The sequence below is a fragment of the Marmota monax genome, unplaced genomic scaffold (genome assembly GCF_021218885.2).
Source record: "Marmota monax isolate L192 unplaced genomic scaffold, Marmota_monax_Labrador192_F-V1.1 WCK01_AAM20220418_F8-fsc00342, whole genome shotgun sequence".
Lineage (NCBI taxonomy): Eukaryota > Metazoa > Chordata > Mammalia > Rodentia > Sciuridae > Marmota > Marmota monax.
Genome location: NW_026692007.1, coordinates 770,407 through 794,053, shown reverse-complemented (window position 1 = coordinate 794,053; position 23,647 = coordinate 770,407). Strand labels below are relative to the sequence as shown.

The 23,647-nt window shown below is 46.7% G+C and overlaps 1 protein-coding gene across 8 annotated transcripts in view; it reads right to left on the bottom strand.

The window, feature by feature from the left end:
* Nucleotides 1-23,647, bottom strand: part of Tns3 (tensin 3) — a 270,335-nt gene that overhangs the window by 77,898 nt on the left and 168,790 nt on the right. For all 8 annotated transcript variants that reach the window (XM_046451661.1, XM_046451611.2, XM_058582006.1 and 5 more), the window contains one exon: nucleotides 2,663-3,919. In XM_046451661.1, coding sequence (XP_046307617.1) covers nucleotides 2,663-3,919 — 1,257 coding nt within the window. The remainder of the gene's footprint in view (nucleotides 1-2,662; nucleotides 3,920-23,647) is intronic.

Below are 23,647 nucleotides of genomic sequence, written 5' to 3'. Positions count from 1 at the left end.
TTCACTCTTGCTGGGCCCTTCCGATTCAACATACTGGAAATGAGAGACATGTACCGGGGACCCCAGCAAAGCAGTCTTTGCTTTCCTCCTGACAGAGGAAAATGGCCCCTGGACACTTTCAAAGTGCAGATTTTTTAGCATCCCAACCTTCTGAAGATGTTCCGGGGTCTCAGAATCTGCTGGTTAACCACCATACTTCAATGAGTTTCCCTAATAGTATCTAGGGATTTTTTGCTTTCTGTTGGTCATCAACCTAGCCTTTTGCAATTTAAGAAATGCAAGTGAAGGTACTGAAATTTCAACATCAAGAGGGTTCAAGTGTTCTCCCTACCTGCCAGGGAGGAAAGGAACATTCCCTTCCCCACCCATTTGGGCTGGAAACAGATATAAACATTCTATCAAGAAGAGATGTCTTCAACTGAGATCCAAAAGCCAGTTGCACAGGTTGTTTGGAGGTCACCTGTACCATCCAGGCCTCTTTATATAAGTCACAGGCTTGCTCCATCTCCCAGCTAAGTGCTTACCTAAAACAGGAAGCTTGAGCTGGAAGAGGGAGCCGGCTGGAGGAAAAGCATGGGTGGCTCTGCCCAGGTCCTAGTGCTGAGTAGCACTTAAGTGCCCATGATCCCTGCTTAGGAACAAGCAGCACATTTGCAACGAGTTTCCTACAAGAAGGTCATTTTCAAATTTCAAGAAGATCTCAATGATTTGTATCCAGTTTGCATATATCTGATCTTCTGAAATCTCTACAATTCTAAAGATACAAAAAAAAAAAAAAAAAAAAAAAAAATCGGGCAATGGCCCAAGATGCCTGTTGAACATGAATAAATTAACAAATATTTTAAATCTTCATGATCACTCACCCAAGCACTAAATTTTACTGGTTCAATTGAAATATCAGTCCTTTAATTTCAAATTTGTAATTATTTTTAAAATAAAAATAGTTACCGAAGATTTGAAATTTAAATTATAATGCCAGGTATTAAAGTAACAAGTGCATCAAGTAATTTAAAAACAGCCAATGTAAGGGAGAAAAATAGGACTTGGCCTTCTCAATCCCAGGCTTTATACCTATTTCATTACAACAGGAACAGGAATCTCAAAGGACTGAATTCAGTCCAATGGAAAATAGTAACCTGAAGATACCATTGTATGGGTCCCTGGGCATAAATGACTTTTCCTCACACACACTGCAGCCTCTTCCAAATTTCAGGAGAAATTTTAATCCCAGAGAAAAGACTCATAATTTTAATTTTTCCAAGTAATTTTTAAAGAAGGTCTATTGAGATAAATAGCATGCCATTGTGCAGGTTTTGTTCCCACTAAAACCTTTTTTCAAACCCAGAACTTCTTGAATGCATTGGTGTTTAGACCTGGACAGAATCCTTGGTCACTGCTACTATTGCTGTTGTGGTGGCTGTGGTTGTTATATGGATGTATTGTAGAGTCTGACAACCTAATTGAGGGAGGCTCTTCCAGCTCAGTGAGGTGATGTACATGGTATGAGTTACTCAGACCAGCCCACTCTTTGCTCACTGGTGATCCCAGTACATCAGAGGTGATGTGAATTGGCATTCTTCCCACCTTCCATCACCAAACACTGGGGTAGGACCTCCTTTTCATAGACAGTGTAACACACTCCATCCCTTACCACGGAAGTCACAGGGTCAGCTGGTAGCCCTACTCATCACGGAAGCTGGAGTCTTGTCTGCAAAGCATGCATTCTTGCCTTGAGTGACCCAGACCTGAGTCAGGCTGCAATCCTCACTTGTCTGCTTCCAGAGAGGGAACAGACTCTGGGTCCATCCCACCTGTGCAAACCTGAGAGGACCATGAAGCCAACTGACACTGTAGCCAATGTGAAAGTAACTCAGGGGTGGATCCCTCTAACCAGGGTCTGTGGGAAGATGAAAAGGGCCACTAGGCCAAGATGCCAGACTGATGCTCAACCTCCAGACACACCTCTCCATCACTTCATTCCCCAACCTTCAAATTCAATGATGTGCCTGGCACTCTTCCAGAACAATCCAGGTTACTATCAAATGTTCCCCATGTTAGAGAGGGAGACATGAAGGCCAAACGGGCCCATGGAGTTGGCTACACTCACCTTAGCCTTGGAGGAGGCTCAACAGAAAGAGGAGCACAGGGATGGACCTGTAATTTATGGATGGGATAACTATCCTTCCTCCATTAACCTACTAACATTCTTTGAGTGAGAAAGGCTTTACTATTAAGCACATAGTGCAGATATGGAAACCAAGGCTTGGAGAAGGCATATACTGGCACACAGCCGAGTAGGAGGCAGAGGGAAACCTGCTTCAGGCGGCTTGGCTGCCAACATTCTCCTCACTGGCTGGCTGCAGCTCTAGCAGACATAACCAGAGTGAAACGAAGGCCCAGACAGCCCTCTTCAGCCAGCTGGGCCCGATCCCCGCCCTGCACTGGCTCTAATGGCAGGTTTTGTGCCCTGTTCTTTCCACCCTTCAAATGTGCGACCAAGGACCCATGGTGGCACAGTACTATTTTGATCTGAGGTCACCATTCTATATGACAATAGAATCTGTGAGAGGAATATTCCCCACTGTGAGAGTTTCGTTAAAGCTAACCACCCAGTCGGCTCCTTTCTCATCAAGTGTCAATATGCCATGGAGTGCTGGCTTACCTTGACGCCCGGGGTTCCTGCTGGGGCCCTCGGCTGGGTCAGGCAGCCTGCTGCTCACCCGGAGCCCACCTCCCATGCCATCTGGACACACGGGGCCATTGGCCAGGCTGTTGAGGGTGTTAATGTGGGTTGGGTAAGGCTCAAAGGTGGGGTCCAGCTCCAAGATTAGCCTGTTGAGTTGTTCAATGGACTGGTCTATGTCCAGGGTGGGAGAGCCTGGGGAGGGGCCCACGTTCAGGTCCTGGCTGGTTCCGTTCATGACCTTATCTTCTGGAAACCTGGGCTGGAACACTTTGCTGGGACAAGGTTGCTGTGTGTCAGGGGGATTTGGTCCATTGCCAATGCCTCTCTGGACAGCCACTCTGCTACTGGTTCCACGGGTTGGGGTGATAGGAAGCCGTGGCTGTGTCTGGGTGAGGCCAGAACTGTCTGCTGTGCCCTGACTGCCTAGCCTGGCCTCCCCATCGGGGGAAAAGCTATACTGATGAGCGGTCACCATCTGTTGCTGACGAACCCAGGTCTGGGTGGAGTAGCTGCTCGGCCCAAAAGCCTGCGTAGGGGTGGGCACAGAGGGTTTCCTCAGTGGAGGCTGTGGCTGCTTAGGCTCTCGGCTTCCAAACGTCCGTTCCCGCTCATAGAGGGCATCCACACCAAGGCCCAGGTCAGGAGCAAGGGTGCCGTGCGGATCCTCACCAACATTGCTACCAAAGCCATCAGACAGGAGGGAGTTCTGGCTGCTCTTGTGGCAGGTGAAGGGACCCAGGTGGGCCGACTGCGGCCCTTCAGAGGAGGAGAGGGTGCCCAGACTGTCGACACTGTGCAGGTCATGGTGGGGCATCTCATCATCCAGAATATCTGTTTCCCGGTCCTTCAGGGTGGCATCTCCATTCACATGGACTTGAGCAGGCACCACATGGCGTGTCCCGCTGTATTTGCTGCGAGCATCAGTCATGTCCTTAAGGGAGCCCCGGGAATCTTCCAAGCCAAAACCACTGAGCAGCTGGTCCAACTCAGCCTTCTCCTGGGGACTCAGGCCCCTCCGAACTCCCGGGGCTGAGCGCTCCTCGGTCTTATCGGTCCTGGCCGAGGCAGTGGAATGGCCTGAGTCACTGCTGACTGACAAGGTGTGGTCACTGTGGTCTGGGCTGCTGGCAGTTGGCACAGTCTGGGGGCTGCCAGGGATGCCAGGATCTGAGGAGCTCTTCTTCCTCACCTTGGCATAGAGGCTGCCATCAACAGGGCCCTGAGTGTGCAGAACTGCAGAGGAAAGCAAGAGACAGGCTGTAAGTCGGGGAGGAGGGAAGCGCAGCCACTCACAGTGGGCAGGGGCACTTGTCTAAACAGATAAATGAATTCACAATACACAACAGGCACAATAACCAGGGACCAACACTGCTGTGGTACCCAAATCCATATATCCTCCGAAGAGTGAATGCTAATGGACCTTCAGATGCTAGAATCACCTTCACCTCTCTATGCAAAAAGAATTGTCCTTCCTTGAAGCTAAGGGAAACTTCATCCTCTGAATCATTTTTGCCTAAAGGGCTCATGATTAATGTCTTTGTAATTTGGAAAGTGAAGTCCACTCAGCTCATAAGTCCCCAAGAACTGACTGTGCATCTAAGACAGGAGAACTTCTATTCATAATCTACCAGCTAAGTGGTGAGTAACAAACTCATTAAATTGATAAATGGAATATGTCGTCAACAAACCTGCTGTCCTCCCAACATTCCAGAATCTGCTAAAATCTAAACATACAACCCAACGGAAAGGGAAAGTACAGGAAAGGATCCTGAGCCTTCATATTTAGCGTAACATCTTTGGGCCACATAGGTGCCTGATGACTGTGTCATAGATGTCATTCCACACACTGACCCCCATCCATGGAATGTCAGGAAAAGAGAAATCAGGCCAGCGGTTCATGCTGGAAGAGCTGAACCCGCTGCTGCTGTTATTAATCAGAGAATTGGCAGTGGCATTCAGAGACTCCCAAGCCACAGTCTGCTGACTGGCAGCCATTCATCGCCTTAGCCACACATGGTGTGTCACAGCAAGAGCCTCCTAAAATAAGCTGGAGTTTGTAGTCAGCACATCTCACCCCGCAGGGACTCCCCCACCCTCCTTCAGTTTCTCAACTGTGAAATTGCAGGCATTCCACAACAGGGGAGCTACAGATGGCTGGAAACCCAAGCTGCCTGGGCACCTAGAATTTGAGACTTGAGCCACCACCGCCTGGCAGCAACTGAGTATGACCCTTCCGCCACTCTGAGGAACCTGCCCTGAGCATGTGCCTCACCAGTCCTCAGGTTCCAGGTTGGAAACATGGCCAAGGTCAGTGGTGGCTGGCTGGAAAGACATGGCAGGGTCTGGAGAGGTATTGGGATACCGTACCAAGAGCTCACAGAACCCCAAGATCACACAGCCCCTGAGAACACACACAGCCCTGGGCTTCCTTCTTCTGGCACCCAAGGGACAGTGTGCAGAGATGAAGGTTATAAGATGGAAACACAGGGGTATAGTCTAGTTTGGAAGACCCAATCCTCATCTTAGAGTAGAGCTTGGGGGAGGGAGAATCTGGGGACAAAAGTGATACACAATGCTGTAAATGAGCAAAGATTTGAAGATAGAGTAATTGCTGACATGAGCACATCCTGGATTGGGCCATGGAATTAATTCAATATAGGGCATTAATGACAGATGCTGTTGACTGAGCCCTGTTATGTACTTTCTATCGTGCACTTTCTCCAAGTCTCACAGTATGACCCAACATAATAAAGTATGAACTTTATTTCTTATTTATCTAGAATGAACATGAACTAAGGCTTGAAGATAATAAATAACTTTCCCAAGATCAAGCAGCTCTCAGGAGGCAGAGGGGGACCTAGAACCCAGGCTCTGAAGCCTGAGGGCCCCTGCAGTCCCTACCTGTAGGAAGAGTACCAGAAGGGCATACACCTGAGACTCTGGGTGGCCCTACCCATGAGGAGTCACATGGCCCTGCCCAGGGACCAGCAAGTGACCTTGGCAGAGCCTGAAACACCTGCTGCACCCAGCTCTATGCAAACCAGACAAAGGGACGCCTGGAAAGAGGCCCATAATAGAAGGCATGTGCAAATGTCACCTCTATAGGTACAAATGGGCATAGTGTAATCTATTTATTGAATCATAAGGTTGTGTAGTGAATGGCCCCTGAAGAAAGGCCTGGCCCCAGACAAACCTAGGTTCAAGCCCTGGCTCCCCCAAGACGGGCCCTCAGGGTTTTACCAACCAGGGTGTTCACCTGACCTTCAACTTCCCAGCTGTAAAATGGGGGGAGGGGTAGATGTTCCACATGAAGGCCGTCCTGGGAAGGAAATGACAGTGCACACACCACTGAGCATCGTTATAGCTCAGAGTAAACACCAGCTTAATTTGGTTTCAGTCCAGGGTGCTCTGTTGCTAGGAAAACTCAACAACAGACGACCTGGTAAATGGGTTCTTCCTCCCAGCCCAGTATGAGGTGGAAAAGAGGAGAGAACATTGAGAAGTGATTTCTGGTCTGTAAGAACCTCAGAGACTCCACACTGGATGCTTGTTGGACTAGTCAGTTCCCTGGACCAGAAAGGCAACCAGAGCACAGACCACTGAACCACACAGCCATAGGAACCAGTCTGCTCACTACAGGAACAGATTTCACGCTGCTGAGATTTTGCGTTTATGACTTCCATAAAGTCATAAATATGACTTCTCCCTAACACCGAATTAACTAGCACGATGTTTTGTTGATTTTTTTTAAAGGAACTCAAGAATAAGTTGTAAAAATTTCTTCTAATTTAAAATGGGATGTAGCCAAAAAATGCCTGTTAATCATTCTGAGGTAGGATCAGTTGGCTAATCACTTACTAAGAATAGTGCATAAACAAGGACCTATAAAATGTAAAAAGCAGGATATTCTCTTGGCTGGGAGGTCATGAATAATCCTATATACTTTCTAGCAGTAGAAATCTTAAAATGATAACAGTAAAATGACCATTTCCATCCACTGGCTATGTATTAGATCCATGCCAAACACAGTTGAGCCTTTAGGAAAAACTGGGTTTCATCCATCTGACAGCCCAGGCGGAATATTGGAGTCTTCCCAGAGGCAGGCAGCCATTGGACAGAGTGGAGCCATGGAGCCCCATGCAGGGACAAAGACCACACTGGGATTTCATAAACTTCTTACTCCACACATAGATAACTTTCAACATCAGAAAATGCCCAACAAATGTTAAATCTTCAGGACAAGAAAATGAAGCAAAGTGATTCAATCCCAAGACTGGACCTGCCCATGCCTCTGAATCATTTTGTAGGAGCACAGATCTTCCTAAAGGGAGGGACTTCCAAGAGGCCATCCCAGAGCTTCACAGACACAGACCTGCACCCTAAAGCCTCAGGGGGAAGGACAAAGAAAGGGCCCAAGCATTTATTATTCCTGTCCCGTTCTCTGTAAAGGGCTACTGCTTTGCAAAGGAAGGACCTGAACTTCTGTTTTGGACAAAGGAAACACCTATGTTCATACTTCGAGATAGAGTCCCAATTTGTCATCACTCTGTGTATGTTGCTGACATGACATTTAGAATGTCTGAGCCTCTGGATCTTCACTGATAAAATGGAATAATTATTTCTATCTTTCAATGATGTTGTAAGAACTAAAGAATATGTATCTACAAAGTTTCCAGCTCATAGGACCCTAAGAAGGGTACCCCTAATTACAACTGGACATTCTTCCCACAGTGGACAAGGCTCTGTCCTTTCCCGGGACTCATCCCCTCACGGCCAGCCCTGCTGCTCCCAGACCACTGAGGCACAAACCTGCCTCAAAGCCTGCGCTCTCACCACTTGCCACTCTCTGCCTCCAGGGCTCCTGCACATGCTCAGCATGCCCTTCCCTGCCATCCTCTCTTCCTGGGATTTTACCTGGGACACAAACCTTCACCCACTCTTAACGCACGTTTCCTGCACATTGTCCTTCTCACTCACAGGTTTGAACAGAGGCTCCCTTAGGCAGGGTTTCCTTTGTTTTGCTCTCTCTGGGACTCAGCATGAGAGAACAGCCCTGGTGCCCAGTGGACATTGAGTAATTGAGAGACTAAATGTTCCTGCTTGTTCTCACATGACAAAACCTAGGAAGGTGTTTTGGAAATGAACTCAGCTGCCTTTGCAGGAAAAAACAACAACAACAACAACAACAAAACCCTCCAAACATACAATAGTAAGAGTCTGAAGGTAGAGGTTCCCTCAGCTCTTGGTCACCTGCAGCCCCAGGTCCTGCTCTCTCTGGGCCTTTAAACACCCACTTCTAGGCAGCAAAGCCAGTCTGGCCGTCCTTGGGAGTCTGGATGGGGACTGGCCGTTGTTCCTCACTCACCTGGCTGGTCTTCAAATGACACAGAACAAAAGTGGAAAAGTACCAGAAGTCACCCCGCCTCAGAGTTCCAAAATTTTAAAGAAAACAAAAAAGTTGTGCGCCGGTGGAGTAGGAAGCAGGATGCAGAGATCCCAGGGATGCGTGAATGCTATCTGACCAGTGTGCTCACAACTGAGGCACGAAGGTAAACAAGCTGGAGTCCTGGCAAACAGCAGGTACACAACCAAGGGTCACATACAGTTTGCCATTTCCAGCCCCCTGCCACCTCTGAGGTGGCCATTCCTTGTACAGACCTACACATGTCCAAGAGCCAGGACCGGGGACATGTTTCTCATCTCATCTACAAATGTCCATCTTACTGCTTGAGTTTAGGGCTGCCATGCTGTGGGCCCCTCATCTAAACACTCTGGCTGTTGTTTGGCTTTCTAAGACCAGATGCAAAAACTGCAAATAAAGGGCAATACAAAGAGAACAGAAAGGAAATGTAACTGGGGGAGTGAGGGCAGGGTCCTCGCATGGCTGACTACATCCCTCCGCGACAATCTAACAGGAGTCCAGACCCCACTGCTAGAAGCCCCTTGACATCCTGGTTAATCACAGAAGGACACCTGTCTTTCCCTCATGGCAGAGGGCTCCTCAAAGCATAGCTCTAGTATGGAAAAGTGACACAGAAAGTCATTTGCTGTATCAAGACCAAAAAAATGAAGCGGTCAATCAAATATACCCACCTGTGTCCCTGGGCTGGGGTTCCTACCTCCATGGCTTTAAGAGACAGGGACAGTGAGCCCTACCCTTCCCCACTGTACCCCTTGGGTGAGGGTAGTGCTTCGAGGTTCCCCTCTGTCTCTGCACACTGGAGTGCCACCTAAGCTGTCAGTGCTAGGTGGGAAGTTCCAGGGTATAAAGTCACTCATCTGAGCCTTGTGTCTTTTCCTATCAGTCATCCCTCAGTATTGGTGAGGAGTGGTTCCAAGATCTCCCATGAATACCCAGATCCTTAGACACTCAAGTACCTTATGCACATGGCTTAGTATTTGTATACAGTCTACGCATATCTTCCCATTGCTGGTAAATCATTTCTACAATGCTTATAATACCTAATACAATATAAACACTAAGAAAATGCTTGTTAAACTCTACACGGTACAGCACACCTGTAATCCCAGTGGCTTGGGAGGCTGAGGCAGGAAGACTGCAAGTTCAAAGCCAGCCTCAGCAAAAGCAAGGCACTAAGCAATTCACTGAGAAAAAAAAAGGGGGGGCTCCGGATGTGGCTCAATGGTCAAGTGCCCCTGAGTTCAATCCCCAGTATACTCCCCACCAAAAAAAAAATCTACTTTTTAAGGAGTAACGACAAGAAAACGGGTCTGTATATATTCAATTCAAATGTAATTTAGTTTTAGAATACTTTTGTTTTTTTCAGTGCTGGAGACTGAACCCAGGGCCTTGTGCATTCAAGGTAAGCACTCTACCAACGGAGCTATATCCATATCCCCCTATTTTTAGAATATTTTGATCCTCAGTTGGTTGAACCTGAGGACAGGGGAGCCAGCCATGTTTAAAGTCAGGTTGTAAATTGTTGCTGTGGCTCAAGGGGAATATGGACCAGTCAGAGCCCACTCTCGTGCAGGAGATGGAGAACCTGCTCCGAGAGCCAGGGAAGGGGCTTGTCTAAGAACCTACAGACAGAAGCAGAGTAAGAACCCTAACATGTCCCTGTTCTGGGTAAACCCTCCCATTCAGTGTCCCCTCTCCCTGTGTGCTGCTGCCACTCTAAACCAACCAGGACAAGGGCCTCCATCTCAAAGGTGGCTCATATACTGCCTGATAATAATTTCCCTGCAGCTAGGATCTTGTTAAAAATCAAACATACATACATTTGGCTCTGAAAGACCTTCATGGCACACCAGTGAGGTTTACACTGTGGAAAAGAACCAGGAGGAAGGAAAAGCAGCAAGGACATTTTTATCTTATTAGAGAACAACTCTTGAAGCCACAGGTGTTCCCACCACCTCTGCCTGCGGGACACCACTCCCCACCCAACCTTCCTGAAAAAAGTGGCTTTCTGTAAGGGTAAGTGGTACTCACACAATATTTCAAAAGTAACCAAAAAATAGCAAAAGATGAAAACATCTCTTCCTCTCCTGGCTGAAGACAGACTCATTGGCATCCATTCACAGGTGTGTTGAGAATCAGCTATCCAAAGAGAGGGCTGCACCCATACCCCATGGGAACAGACTATTTCTCCAGAAGTGGCTATCGACAGTCCTGTCTCCAGGTTGCCTTCAAATGACTCATTCAGGGCCACCTAGCTAAGTCAACTCAACACATTCAAACAGTGTGATAAGCAGAGGCAGCCACAGGTTCCCACAGCAAGACCCTAACAGCCACAGCCTTCCTAGGAAGAGCATTGAGGAGGAAGGGGAGACTTCACTCTTAAGAACCAACAGCAGCGGGTGGGGGCTGTGGCTCAGCAGTAGTGCACTTGCCTGGCATGTGTGAGGCACTGGGTTCATTTTTCAGCATCGCATATAAATAAATAAAATAAAGGTTTACCAGCAACTAAAAAAATAAAAAAGGACCATCAGCAGACAGCCTCATGGATGGTCTCCAAAGACTCCACCTAGTGAGGGTAGCCAAGCTCAAAGGCTCCAACTGTGGGACACGTGAGGGTGACATTCTGGGGAGGAAGGTTTGGGTTGCAGATAGGCACGATCAAAGAAGGCTGCAGTGGGGTACAGGCAGGGATGGCTTGAGCCACGCAAGGTGCCTGTCTTGATTGAGGTGAGAGCAACAATGCAGAATGGCTGTCAAATTTAGACAACTGTCACAAAAGAGAATGAACACACAACATACCTCAATGATAACAATCATCATGAGATCAAGACAGACACCAGGTTCCTAATGAGATGCCCCCCAACCCCCACCCCGTGGCTCCCTCAGTACTCTCCCCCGCCCTTTTGCCCTTCCTCCTCCCTGTTTTCTCCTTCCTCCTTCTCCCATCTTCTTCTTCCTCCTACATTCCTGAGATGATAGAAACACTCTTCTTCTTGGGTTTGCTGACATAGTCCCTGGTGCCTCTCTTGTGGCAGAGTGTGTTACACATTTGCATTGGAGTGATTTATGTGCACATCTTCACTTTCTTCTAGACTTTCTGGCATACTCTATCTAGACTTGAATTCCAGCTTGATCATAGCTGTGTGAACTAGGGTGTAATGCTCAACCTTTCTATGCCTCATTCTCCTTGTCTGAAGACAAGTAACCTGGAGATAGCTCCCGGGACCACTGTAGGTTCAAGGAGACCCATGCCAAGGGCAGGGCATGCTTCAGCACCGCACTGAGCCCTTTTTCCCTGGTTTGTTGGAGTGGAGAATTCCCAGAACTCATTTATGATTTATGTTGGTGTCTACTCTGGGACCAGCGCTGGGGGAAGCAGAGTGCTCCATGCATGTCCAAGTCATGAGTCCAAGTAGCTCAGTGGAAGAATTCCTTCCAAACATAAATCTATGTTCAGTTTGTTAGTAGAAGATGCATCTTTTTTTTTCATGTATCAAAAAGCTCCATAAGTCATCATTTTACATGATTCAAATTGTCCCAGGCATCCATTTTTCTAACTGTCTGCACAGCATGGTTTTGTGGCTGAGCTGCTAGGCTCAAGCCCTTACCATTGTAAACTATGTCCAAATTTTACACGTTTCTGAGACTTTCCTCAGCGACTGATAACACCATGGATAAAAGCACAGTTATAGGCTGGCAAGGCAGCCACTGAGTTCATAGTGCTTTCTGCCTACAGACCCGTCTGTGGCTCACAGCAAGCCTAGAGAGGCTCGTCTGCTGACCCTGAGAGGCCATGGGGCTGGGAGGCACATAGACTGGCCTTGCTCCCTAGAGGGAGACACAGGTAGCTCAGCAGATCCCATAGTGGACACCCTGGGATCCCATTGCTGTCATCCGACCTCATCTGAGTAGTTAGGAATGGTTTCTTCTGGACTTGCTAGATCAACTGACAGCTGAGCTGCAATACCTGCAAGGGACCTGCAAACCGTATGACCTGTGGGTCTGAAACCGCAGGCTGTGGCAGAGCCAGTAGGCAATGTCAGTGCTGGTGATAGAGGTCCAGGTTTCAGTCCCTGGACATGGAAAAGTTCTTAACCAAGCCAAGATGGCTGAAAACTAAGCTAGGCCCCAGACTACAAACAGGGTTAAATTAGAAGGGAGTTACTTCTGGAGGTTAATGAGCCTTCTGGAATCTATGGCCAAGTGGGGAAATGCGAGTACCTCAGGTCATATCCCAAAGGTACCCACTCCTTCCAAGCCTGAGGTGGGCTGCAGGTACCAAAGACTTGCCCTGTACCATAAGAAGATGTTTGTGCCAAGTTGGTTCCCTTTTTAGGGGTATTTGGTGTTGCCTAGCTGATTTCACATGCATAAATTGCTCACACATGTAAAAACTGCTCTTTTGCCACGTGCACATTTATAATTAGAGCATTTATAAACTTGCATTGAAACAAGGTTAGCTTTTCTTTTATTGTAATAGGATTCTGCCCCTGTGTTAACTAAAGATTTTCTGAGTTTGTACTGAATTAGTTTTTACTCCAGATAAAGTCAAGAGCTAAGAAAAGATGCCCATGCTTGGGCCTTCAAGAATATTACCTTTAATTTACACAGTAAGAGACTCTATGGCTTCGATATATTATAGGGTGGGGTGAAATGTGCCCCTTTCCTCTAATCCTTTTTTAGTCATTAAGATGGTAATAAACTTCTGCTCTGTAGGAGGCAACCTCTATTTCTCTCCCTACCTTTTTTTCTCTTCAGAAGTAATTCCCCTCTCAGACATCATCTTCTTGGTGCAGCAGCCCGACTGTCCTGAGCCCCTGTGAACTTCAAGGCAGGGAGGCCAGGACAGGGAGGATGCCTGCCGCTGAGGGCAGCAGCATAACAGGCCGAGATATCCAGAAGGGCACTAGAGACTCCCTCACTGGCCAGCACTTCTGGCCAGCACTTCTAAGCTCAGCACTCATGTTTGCTAAAAGCCAGGCAGTCTGTAAATTCTTAAGAAATGTAGAGCAGGGGGGAAAAATAATGAAAGGAAAAATTGGAACAGGGCCCTCCATGCAGACACGCCCGTCCAGCCACAAGCAGCCTCCCAGGGAGGGAACGCGCCCCATGCCCCACTTCAGCCAGGAGTGGCTCAGGAGCCTGTGGATTCCAGGCACTCTGGTCTCCTGGGTGAGGCTTTGGAATGTGGTGATAAAGGAGGACTGGGGCTCTCCATGGGGCTATGACAGGCAGGTCCCAAAGAAGGCCCAGATGCCCCCAGCAGTACACATATCAGGGAGGGCCAAGGAGGCTGTACAGGGCAGATCTCTCATGTCCAACACCAGACAAGGGCTGACCATGGAGCTGGCACCTTCTGACTCCACATCCCAGCTCCCTGTGCACACTTTTAAATGGGAAACACTTTCTGACCTACCCGAGAGAAAAACAGGAGGTCCATTCGGCCTCATGAAGGATTACCTGAGCCAGCCAGTCAGGGAGTCAACCAGAAAATCAAACATGCCACATCAGGCCACCCCTGAACTCTCCCCAAAAAGAAGCAGGTAAGTTACACTCTTCTAGATTGCAAATAAAGACATTCCTAGACTAGTCCTGAAGGGCATGCAGGGTTAATGCTTCTGTTCTGCTTATTATTACACTCCAGGACGCACCCCCATCTCCGGTCAGCACCATCTCTTGGCAAACTGGCAAGTCTCAGAGAGCACACGGCTCAGTTTCAGGCACTAGAGCCTTGCAGAAGACACACACACACATGTGGGCATGAGCGCACACGTGCATATATACACACACACACACAAACACACACACACACACAGAGGCTGCTTACCTTCCTTCTAAACACCCTATGGCTCTGTCAGTCTGTGACTGTCAGCTGCAGTTTTCCTCCAGGAAAGCTCTGCAGCAGCATCCCGGAGTGGGGGTGCCCCGCCTCCCTCTCAGGGCCCCCCTGGCCTCCCACTTCAGCCAGTGTAGAAGGTAAAAAAATCTTGTTGGCTATGCAGGGACTTGGATTCTGCCAAAAAGACCAGTGCAATGTAAACACAAGGGTGGGGTTGGTGCAATCAGGTTTAGTGAAATTTGAACTGTGGAGGCGGAGGAGGCGGGGAAAAGGACTCCTCCAAAGAGTCCCTCAGACTTCTGCATTCACTCCAGAAATTTCTGAAGGGACATCCAGAGCCAGCACTAACCACTGTTTCAGCCTCTATTTAATTTCTCCAAAACGCCCAGTAGGAAAATATTTGCAAACATCCTCCATCTCCTGGGAGATGTTTCCATCTTTCACGCTCGATGTGGTGGAGACTGTGCTGTCAGTGTTAATTGCACACAGCGTATTTTTTGTGGTGTCTGTAGCAGATCCTTTTCATCCCAGGTCTCATGACGTTCAACTTAGGTGAGCCTCAGTCAATGGCTCACTCCTCATCTGGCTGAACTTCGGTCACAGCACCACCACACACTCTTACTCTTTAAGTGAACACACTACTACATAAGCAAAGGCCACACGGATGCCTTCAGATTCCCACAGCACAATGAGAAGCCCTATAAAAGTCACCACTCAATCAGCCCGCAGGGAGACAGGACACGCCTGGGCCATAAGTGCAGGCAGAAGGTAACACACGCCTTCCATAAATCACGTGGTTAAACCGCCACAGAGGCACACATTTCTGACAAGGTATCAAGATAAACTTGGCTCACCCTTGGGAGAAAGGATCTCTTTTATTATACGACATAATGCACTTCTTGTGCAAGAAGTTCTTTTAAATTTGGCATTCTGTAAAAGGTATTGACCAACCCACCTTCCTATCAAGGGAAGCAATTTATTGTCCCGTATCTACAAACATCACAGTCACCGCAATAAAGGCAGCGACCAACTTATCAGATCATATTTTCCCTTCAAAGAATACACATCAAAAGAAAAGAGATCAGGAACAGATATTTAAATAACCTGATGGTTGAGGACTGAAATGAATGTCTACACCTCTCCTGAGCATCTGAGGTCTTGCCACAGTCCACACATGTCCAATGCTGACCTTGCATCAAAAAAGTGTGCAAGAAAAACAACAACTAAGGTATTAATAATGAGTAAGAGAACAAAAATAGCTTTACATTGACAAGTGGCTTCTTTTTTTCATTTCTAACAGAAAGAAATTCCAGAATTAGTTATGTTTTCAGAAAGGATATTTCCTTTAATGTTGCTCTGGGTTGCATTTATTTTAGGGTTTGAGGTTTGTCTTTGTGTGTGTGTGTGTGTGTGTGTGTGTGTGTGTGTGTGGCCGCGGGTAAATTTTCTTCATGTTGATAATAGCTTTATAAATGAGCTGCTATAAGTCTTCATGAATTATATGGCAGCTAGCACCACTCAGGCTTCAGATCTTGCTGTTTACGTTGCTGGTGGCCACTGGGCTGGCATGTCAAAATGCTCTCCTTTTCCATATGTTCCCCACCAGTGGGTTTTTGATTACATGGGGCCTGCTCAGACCGTTAGCATTAACTTCTCATGAAACAACACAGTCTTTGAGACTTTGTTAAAATTTGGCCAGAAGGCAGTTCTGTGGCTCAGGGAAGTTTTAAGAGACCCTAAACTTTTTAACCCTGAAAAGTTCCAATTTCATATGCATGAGATAATATTTCTAATAAAGAAATACTGAATTGAGTTTCCCAATAGCTCCAAAATAAGCTGCCCACATGGGACTTGAAGAACATGTGGTATTATTTTGGATGGTAAAAGATGTGGAAATTTCAAAAAGTAGAATTGGGCACTGTCAACTCAGTGACTCAGGAGACTGAGGCAAGAAGATCACAAATTCAAGGCTAGCTCAGCAACTCAGTGAGACCCTGTCTCAAAATTAAAAATCAAAAGGAGTAGAGATGTAGCTCGGTGGTAAAGAAAAAAAAAATTTAAACAAAGTAGGAAAGCTCAAAGGTTTAAGAATAGCCTAAGGTCAACACACATAAAACAATGTTTGAAGTAATATTAGTCATATTAGCCAAAAAGTAGCAATAACCAAAATGCCCATTAGCAATAGATACATGAATAATCACAATTTGTTCCAACCACAAAAAGGAAGGAAGTACAACCTCTGTGAACCTTGAAATCTTAAACCAAGTTCAAGAAACGCATCACAAACCACCATGCACTGCATGATTCCATTTATAAGAAATGTCCAGAATAGGAAAACCCTTAGGCAAAGAAAGTAGATTAATGGTTGCCAGGGTCTGGGCAAGGGCGGAATAGGAAGTGACTGCTAATGGCACAGGGCTTCATTCTGGGGTGATGGAAATGATCAGAAACTAGATACTGGTGACTTTGCACAACCTTGTGAATGTGCAAAATATCACTAAAATAATTTAAATGGTGAATTTATGTTACATGGATTTGATCTTAATAAAAAAGTAAATCACAAGGAAGACTATCCTAAGGCTAAGAGCCACATGGTAGCAAAGGCACATTTAGAAAACAATGATAATCAGTCTCAAATGCATGTGTGCGTGCGTGTGCGCATGCACACACATGTGCACACACACACACACACACACACACAGATTTAAAGGAAAGCATCCAGGGTTGGGGGAGACATAGCCACAGCTCTAACTCTGAAGTAGACAAGGGATTTCTGCACAGAATCTAGGGCACACAACATCCAAAGAAGGAGAAGGCACTCTCAGCTGAGCACTGGCAATAGAACTGAGCTGGTGCCAAGGGGTGACCGATGTTGCAGTCAGATCACCTTTGTATGCAGGGTTCCAAGTGAAAAGAAAACTGCCCACTGTAAAGATCATTGTGTAGCTTCCTTAGACTGCATGCAGAGGGGTTGTGCAAGGTCTCCTGGAAAGTCCTTCTTCAAGAGAATGGGGGAAAAAAATGGAAGTGGTTTCTAAATTATTATATCTTCTGGGAGACAGTTCTGATTTTAACACACATTACTACTCACTTTGAAAACACTGAGGTCCTTCTGGTCTCCTGACTCTCCAATTTCCTCACTGTCCCTCTGCATGCTCCTCTCTGAACTTTTTCTCTACTGGCTCATCCTCCCAAGTTGACAACCCTCCTTACTGAGCCCCAGGATCCTACTCTAATGTCAGGCCCACTCCCACCTACTTGGGCAGACCCAGGTCTCCCAGGGGCCTTGGCACCCCCACAGCTGCCCTGCATTGGAATACATCTACCCAGAACTCAGTTCTCCCTGGAAACTTGTGTCTTCCCTCAGCCCTGGTGGTCAGCATTCCCCATTCCCACCTGTCCCCAGATCTACCAACAGCTTTGACCCAGGCTCACCATTATAAGCATTTCTACGGCTTCTCCAGAGAAAACCAACATCTGATTGGGTTCCTGGCCTTAATCCTCCAGACTTCAGAGGACTTTCTTCAGTTTGACTTTAACATTTCTTATGACATATTCTTGACTTGCTACTGTACTTCAAAAACCTTGAGCTCTTCTGACATGATAGCTGGCCTCTACCATCCCACATGGCCACCAGAGCTCTGAGTGTTTCCAGCTCTTCTCCGTGTACACCTCAGCAAGATAGGGTCAGAACTGATGCATGTTTTACTTCAGCATCAAGTTCACACCAAGTGCAACACGGATCCACTGTGCTTCCTTCCATGACCCATCTATACCCATGGGGCATGGCTGCCTTCCTCTTCCAATCATAAGAAGCCTCTTAAAATCATAAGAAGCCCTAACTTGTCAGGTCTGAAGCATCCCTGGACATACCACACTATCTACCCAGCAACCCCAACTGTCATCGGAGAGATCATAGCCTGTAATTCCTTCCAGTTCTCCCTCCCCTTCTGTATCCATACTCCTGCACCAGACACCAAGTCCACCTGCCCTGATGCATCCATCTGACCAATCCCTGCCCATGCTAACCTGCATGTACTAGGGGGAGAAGCACAGCTAGTTGGCCAGGACCATTCTAAGGATGTACCAAGTCATCTTTCTCCCTAGGTTGTGGTCAGGATTAACTATTAACACAAATCATGCTCAGAACTGAGGCTCATCACCAGCACCCAACAATGGTGAGCTCTGATGACAACAGCCAGTAGCTACTGTCCTGTTCTGGCTTTGGCACAGAGCTATGAGCATCTATCCCATCCAGCGCTGTATCTATAGCACCCAGCATTCTCAATGCTCAGTGAGAAGGAAGGAGGGAGGAGGACCGTGCCCCAGGGGTCTGGAGACAACCCCAAACCACCTCTTGTTTTCTCTCATGCATTCCCCAGAAGGTGGCCACTTTGACTTTGCTCCCCAAGGTGACCTGCCCAAGTCCTCTGACTTGTGATTAAAGAGAGAATGAGCAGGGTGTGGTGGTCCATGCCTGTAATCCCAGCAGCTAGGGAGGTTGAGACAGGAGGATCCTGAGTTCAAAGCCAGCCTCAGCAACAGCAAGGCACTAAGCAACTCAGTAAGACGCTGTCTCCAAATAAAATACAAGAGGGCTGTGGATGTGGCTCAGTGGTCAAGTGCCCCTGAATTCAATTCTTGGTACCCCCCCAAAAGAGAAAGAGAGAGAGAGAGAGAGAGAGAGAGAGAGAGAGAGAATATGACATTACACATGTACAACAATGAAGAATGGACCCCAATATTGAGAAAAGAAGATTTTCTCATAGTCTCTGGCCCCCCACTCAGTAAAGAAAATGACCCACATTGGCCATAACTATTGCACATAACTCTTGGTGCTAACTTATTTTGCCTCATCTCAGTCAAGATCCCAACAGCATCTCACACTCAGTATCCATTCCTAGTCCAGTGGCTAAGGATGGATATTGAAATCTAAGCAAAGTCCCCATAGTCAACCCCAAATATTAATATTGCCCAAACCATTGGTTAACTGCATTGAAAATAAATCCCAGGTAATAATTAATTCACTGCTCATTGAATTAAAAAAAAAAAACTGTATTGAGTTTCCACAGTGTGATTTTCCACAAAATGTTACCTCCATGAATCCTGAATTTCAGTTTTCCATAAGGAAGTTCCCAAAACCAAGTATCACAGGGCACACCGTCCCTGTGAAAAACTTGGTTGTAGAAAGCTTCTTCCACATACCAGGAGCCCCTGGCCCCTGGCTCCTGGTATGTGGCAGAAGCTTCCTACAAACAAGTGTCCACTCTATCTGGAGTCCAGCAAACAAGCAGGACATGCATGGGGTTTCTCAGGGGTTTCCCAGGATACCCTTCTCTATACTTGAGACCTACTTTCCCATCCCTCGCAACCAACAGCTTTTCCTATGCTTCTCGTCCATCACTCGGGTCCTCATCATTTAAATCTCAGCTCCCAAATCCAGCCAGAGCAACTGCTTGTCTCCATCACCAGGTGCTCACCCTCTTCTGTCCCTGACATCAGCATCCTCTCCCTGATAAGGCCTAATCACACCCCTCACCCCTGGAGTCCTAATCTGGCTCATGAGCATTCATGCCAGGCCTCATCCACCAAGAACAATATTCTAGAATACTGCATGACAGAGTAGCACACCAGAAGAGTCTGTAACTTTTCTCTGCCCAACATGCATCTTCCACCCAGTACAGTAGCCACAGGGAAAAAGGCCCACAGTGGACAGATATAGCTTTTATCCACACGGGGAACCAAAGTTGTTCCCCTTCACACAATAAACTAAGTAGGTCTAAAGATCCTTTGAAGTTCACTTCTCTTACATGATGCCACACACTGCCGTTAAAATGACCCTGATCTTCAAGAAATAGCTGACTGCTTTACAAAAAGTGCTCTACAATCTGTGCTGAACAGGAATAAAACTATCCTTGGACCTAAGGAGAGTATGTGAGGCTATATGGACTTGTGTATGTTTAACATCAGAGATTTTGTGAAAACTTAAAACAATTTTTAACTTCCCATGGTTCCAGGAACAACCACACGGGGCAGTGGTTTCTAACTTTCAGCTAAACTTGAGCTTCAAACAAGGCTTTATGTGCAGTCTGATGTAAAGATGGGGATAGTGGCTGGGCAGGGTTTCAGATGGGGAGAGAATAGGGCTGTTCCTTGAGCACCAACTTGGAATCCTTTCTGGCTGCAGAAATAAGAGTTTGAAAGCTATTGACCCTCCAAAATATCATGAAGCCAAGAGAGTACCACCATAAATATCAGGAGAACCATTTCCTTAAAGGAACATGCATGTAGATGGTGTCTCCTTGGTCTAGACAGCCTGCATGGGCTGGAGTGGCAGGGCTGAGTGTGCGCCTCTGGGTATGGGATGCCTGTCCCTGAAGAGACAAAGGATGCAAGTCAAAGAGATTATCCCACTGATCCTTTTTAATACAAACACTTCCCTTTGCCCTTAATGCATTGGCCAACTTCCCCTCCACTTAGGGGCCCTGACTCCTCTCTACTTTGCAGCACTTTCTAAAGAGAGGAGTATATGATACAGTTACATATGCATGATGTGAAAGGCCTGGTGGCTCACACCTGTAATCCCAGCATCTCCAGAGACTGAGGCAGATGGATAACAAGTTAAAAGCCAGCCTCAGTAACTTAGGGAGGCCCTAAGCAATTTGGTAAGAACCTGTCTCAAAATAAAAAGGGCTGGGGATATGGGTAAGCACTCCTGGATTCAATCCCCAATACCTAAATAATAAATAGCCTCCTCAGGCATTTTTTTTAAGCCTGAAAAAGATAGAGCACACTCGCCTGGCATGCGTGAGGCACTGGGTTTGATCCTCAGCACCACATAAAATAAAGATATTGTGTCCACCTAAAAGCTAAACAATAATAAAATATTTTTTTTAAAAAAAAAGAAAAGACAGAAATAGCAAGCATGGAGTCTTCCATGCTTCCAGCCAAAGGTGGATATGAGGATGCTCCAGGGTGTTGGGGGACACACGAGCTTATTAGGCATATGAGGAAAACAGGCCCCAGTTTTCTGTAGTCCCAGCCCCTTCCTTTGTCATGCTTTAGGTTTCTTTTATCAAATATTTAGAGTTGGACTTGGCAGAATGAGAAATGTACTTGCAGGCTCTGCAAAGGGGAAATGAAATTGCAACCTTGCCTCTTTCTGGAAATGAAGAGAGAGGCTCTCCCCACAGAAGACACAGACAGAATCTCAGCAGGTGTGGCATAGTGTCCTCATATAGCCATCTCCTACCAATCCATGCCAGGACAGCAAAAGAGCACACTCAGAAGAGGGCCTTGGCTAACGGGCATCAGATAAAGCTTTAAAGAAGAAGGCAAACACAAACCCTCACACTGCTAGGATTGTCACATGCAGTCTGCAGTTCAAGTGGAATGTGATCAGGGACCCAGAGGCACAGAGTGGTGGGATCCACTTCCAAGTTCACATTTCAGCAAACCCACCAGCAGAAAAACTAAGCTGCTAGTTCCCCAGGGTGTATATTAGAGTCCAAAGATCTGCAGCTCTGGGGAAGGAACATAGGGCAGAAGTGTGAGTCACCGAGCATTGTTGGTGCAGTCATCAAAGAGCGCTGGAGATACTGATCATAAATCCACAGAGGAAAGTGAGAGAAGAATAAAGATACATGGCTTACTAGACTCAAAGACACAGACACTACAGTGATACAGACAAACCACATACCTGCCAGTCCCTGCTACACACACAGGAAACACTATGCAGGGATCCTAGTTGGGGCACCTGAGAGGGTCCCGGGATGATGGGGTTTGTGCATGGGCTGGGAGCCAAGTGTCAAAGTAGCACCTCATTCACACAGGTGAACTTACATGACTCTAGGAGTCATCACTGGGGACTCACATGGGCTAACTGAATGCGACCAGTACAGGATGACATATTTTTTCAGGATATTTTTCTGACACCACTTAGGTTGGCAAAGTAACAGACCCTTAATCATATGCCAGCTCAGAGCCTGGCACCACTCCTTTGTCCCAGTATCAGATTCACTCTCTGACTGGTCCTGTCCATTTTAAAAAGTTAACACTCCCAGGACTAGATTATGGCTCTCAATGTAAAGGTTATATGGCACAGAAGGAGCCACAACCCTCACTCCTACCTGCCCGACCACATTATGCCTCATATCCCCGATCAGGTGATATTCAGCAGGACTCAGTGCTTGAGTCACTGGATAACTGCAAAAGGATCTTTTGTACGAAGAGGCCAGAGGCTTACATCCTTGATTTACCATCAAGAGAGGAGAAGAAAGGAAGGGAGTTTTCTGAGACCCAGAGCTCCCATCTGGTCCTTCATCACTTATCCTAGCCAAAGGTCCCTCGTGAGGGCTGCTTTTCCTCTCATGCCTAAGCAAATAACACTTAGAAAAGCTTGGCTGGGGGTGTAAAAATTGTCAGAATCCAAATGGAATCACTTGTGAAAATCCTAACAAAAATAAATAAAGCTGGGAGGTTATGAACTCATGCATGATTCTGATAGCAATGATGACAAAATAAATAAAAACTGCCAGCTACAACCTTATACAGAGGTCACTACTACTTTCTACAAAAAGTCCTTTCTATAAGAACATCTGCCCAGCAACTGTCAATTATCAATCATTATGGCCAAGTATTTTGGCCTCAAAATATTTCACGTGATCCACCTCATTTTTGGTTTCCAAAATTTTCCCTTCCTCTCTGAATATACTCATTGTTTACTACGGCACACTTATTCTCGTTGCAATTCTATATTCTTTGGACAATCTCTCTGATTGTTATTTAGGTCAACAGGGGAAAGATCCAGAGAAATTTTCCTGTGTGTGATACAGTCAAACATTCACAAGTGGCCAAATACCACATAAAGAAGACATATACTCTGCACATGCAGGTAGCAGTATCTCATCTTACCAGTGAGGACCAAGGTATGGACGAGAGGAACTGTGTGATCCCAAGCAGGTTAAGGGAGTCACAGTGTGAGGTGTATCTGTCACAGATTCCAGCAGCCCCTTCCTCCCAGTGAGTTGTCAATACTTGTTTTGCTTTTGAAAAATCTAAAAACAATTTCTGGGAACAACAGCTTTCAAATCCACTTTCAAGATGGCAACTTGGTTGCAACTTGACAGGGCACGTCCATGGCCAACTCTGTACACACCGTGGCCAGTGCTTCTTGATCTAACTTGTTCTAATCAGCCATTATTGAGAGTTTGGCAGAGAGTCCTAGGGGAAGGTGCAGTTCAGGACTTTACCTTATTGTGAAGGGTGTGGGGAAACCTGAATACCCGTAGACTGTCTGCTCCAGCAGCTGCTGTGGGATCTCTGAAACAATTGTGGTTGTCTGGGAAGCCAAGTCTGATCACTAGGAATGTTCATAAAGGTATCCACTTAAAGTGGCAGAGCCCAAACCTTGGGCTGCTTGGGACCCTCACTTTGCTCACCTTGTACTGGCAAGAGGTTTAGCCAGAAAGTCCTAGGTCAAGACAAGAAACCAAGGGCAAGGAAGCAGCCCAGAAAACCTCATGTCCAACCTTCAGCCATTCCTGAAGTTTCCTTGACCCTTGCCCTTTCTCTGGATCTGTGCAAAGCTTTATTCATCCAACTCCCAAGTATCTGAAGCTGTCACTTCACCCCAGAGCTGCTCCAAGTTCAGATCTGGCTTGGTTCTCAGCTGGAGCATTCCAGAAATCCCTTCACTACC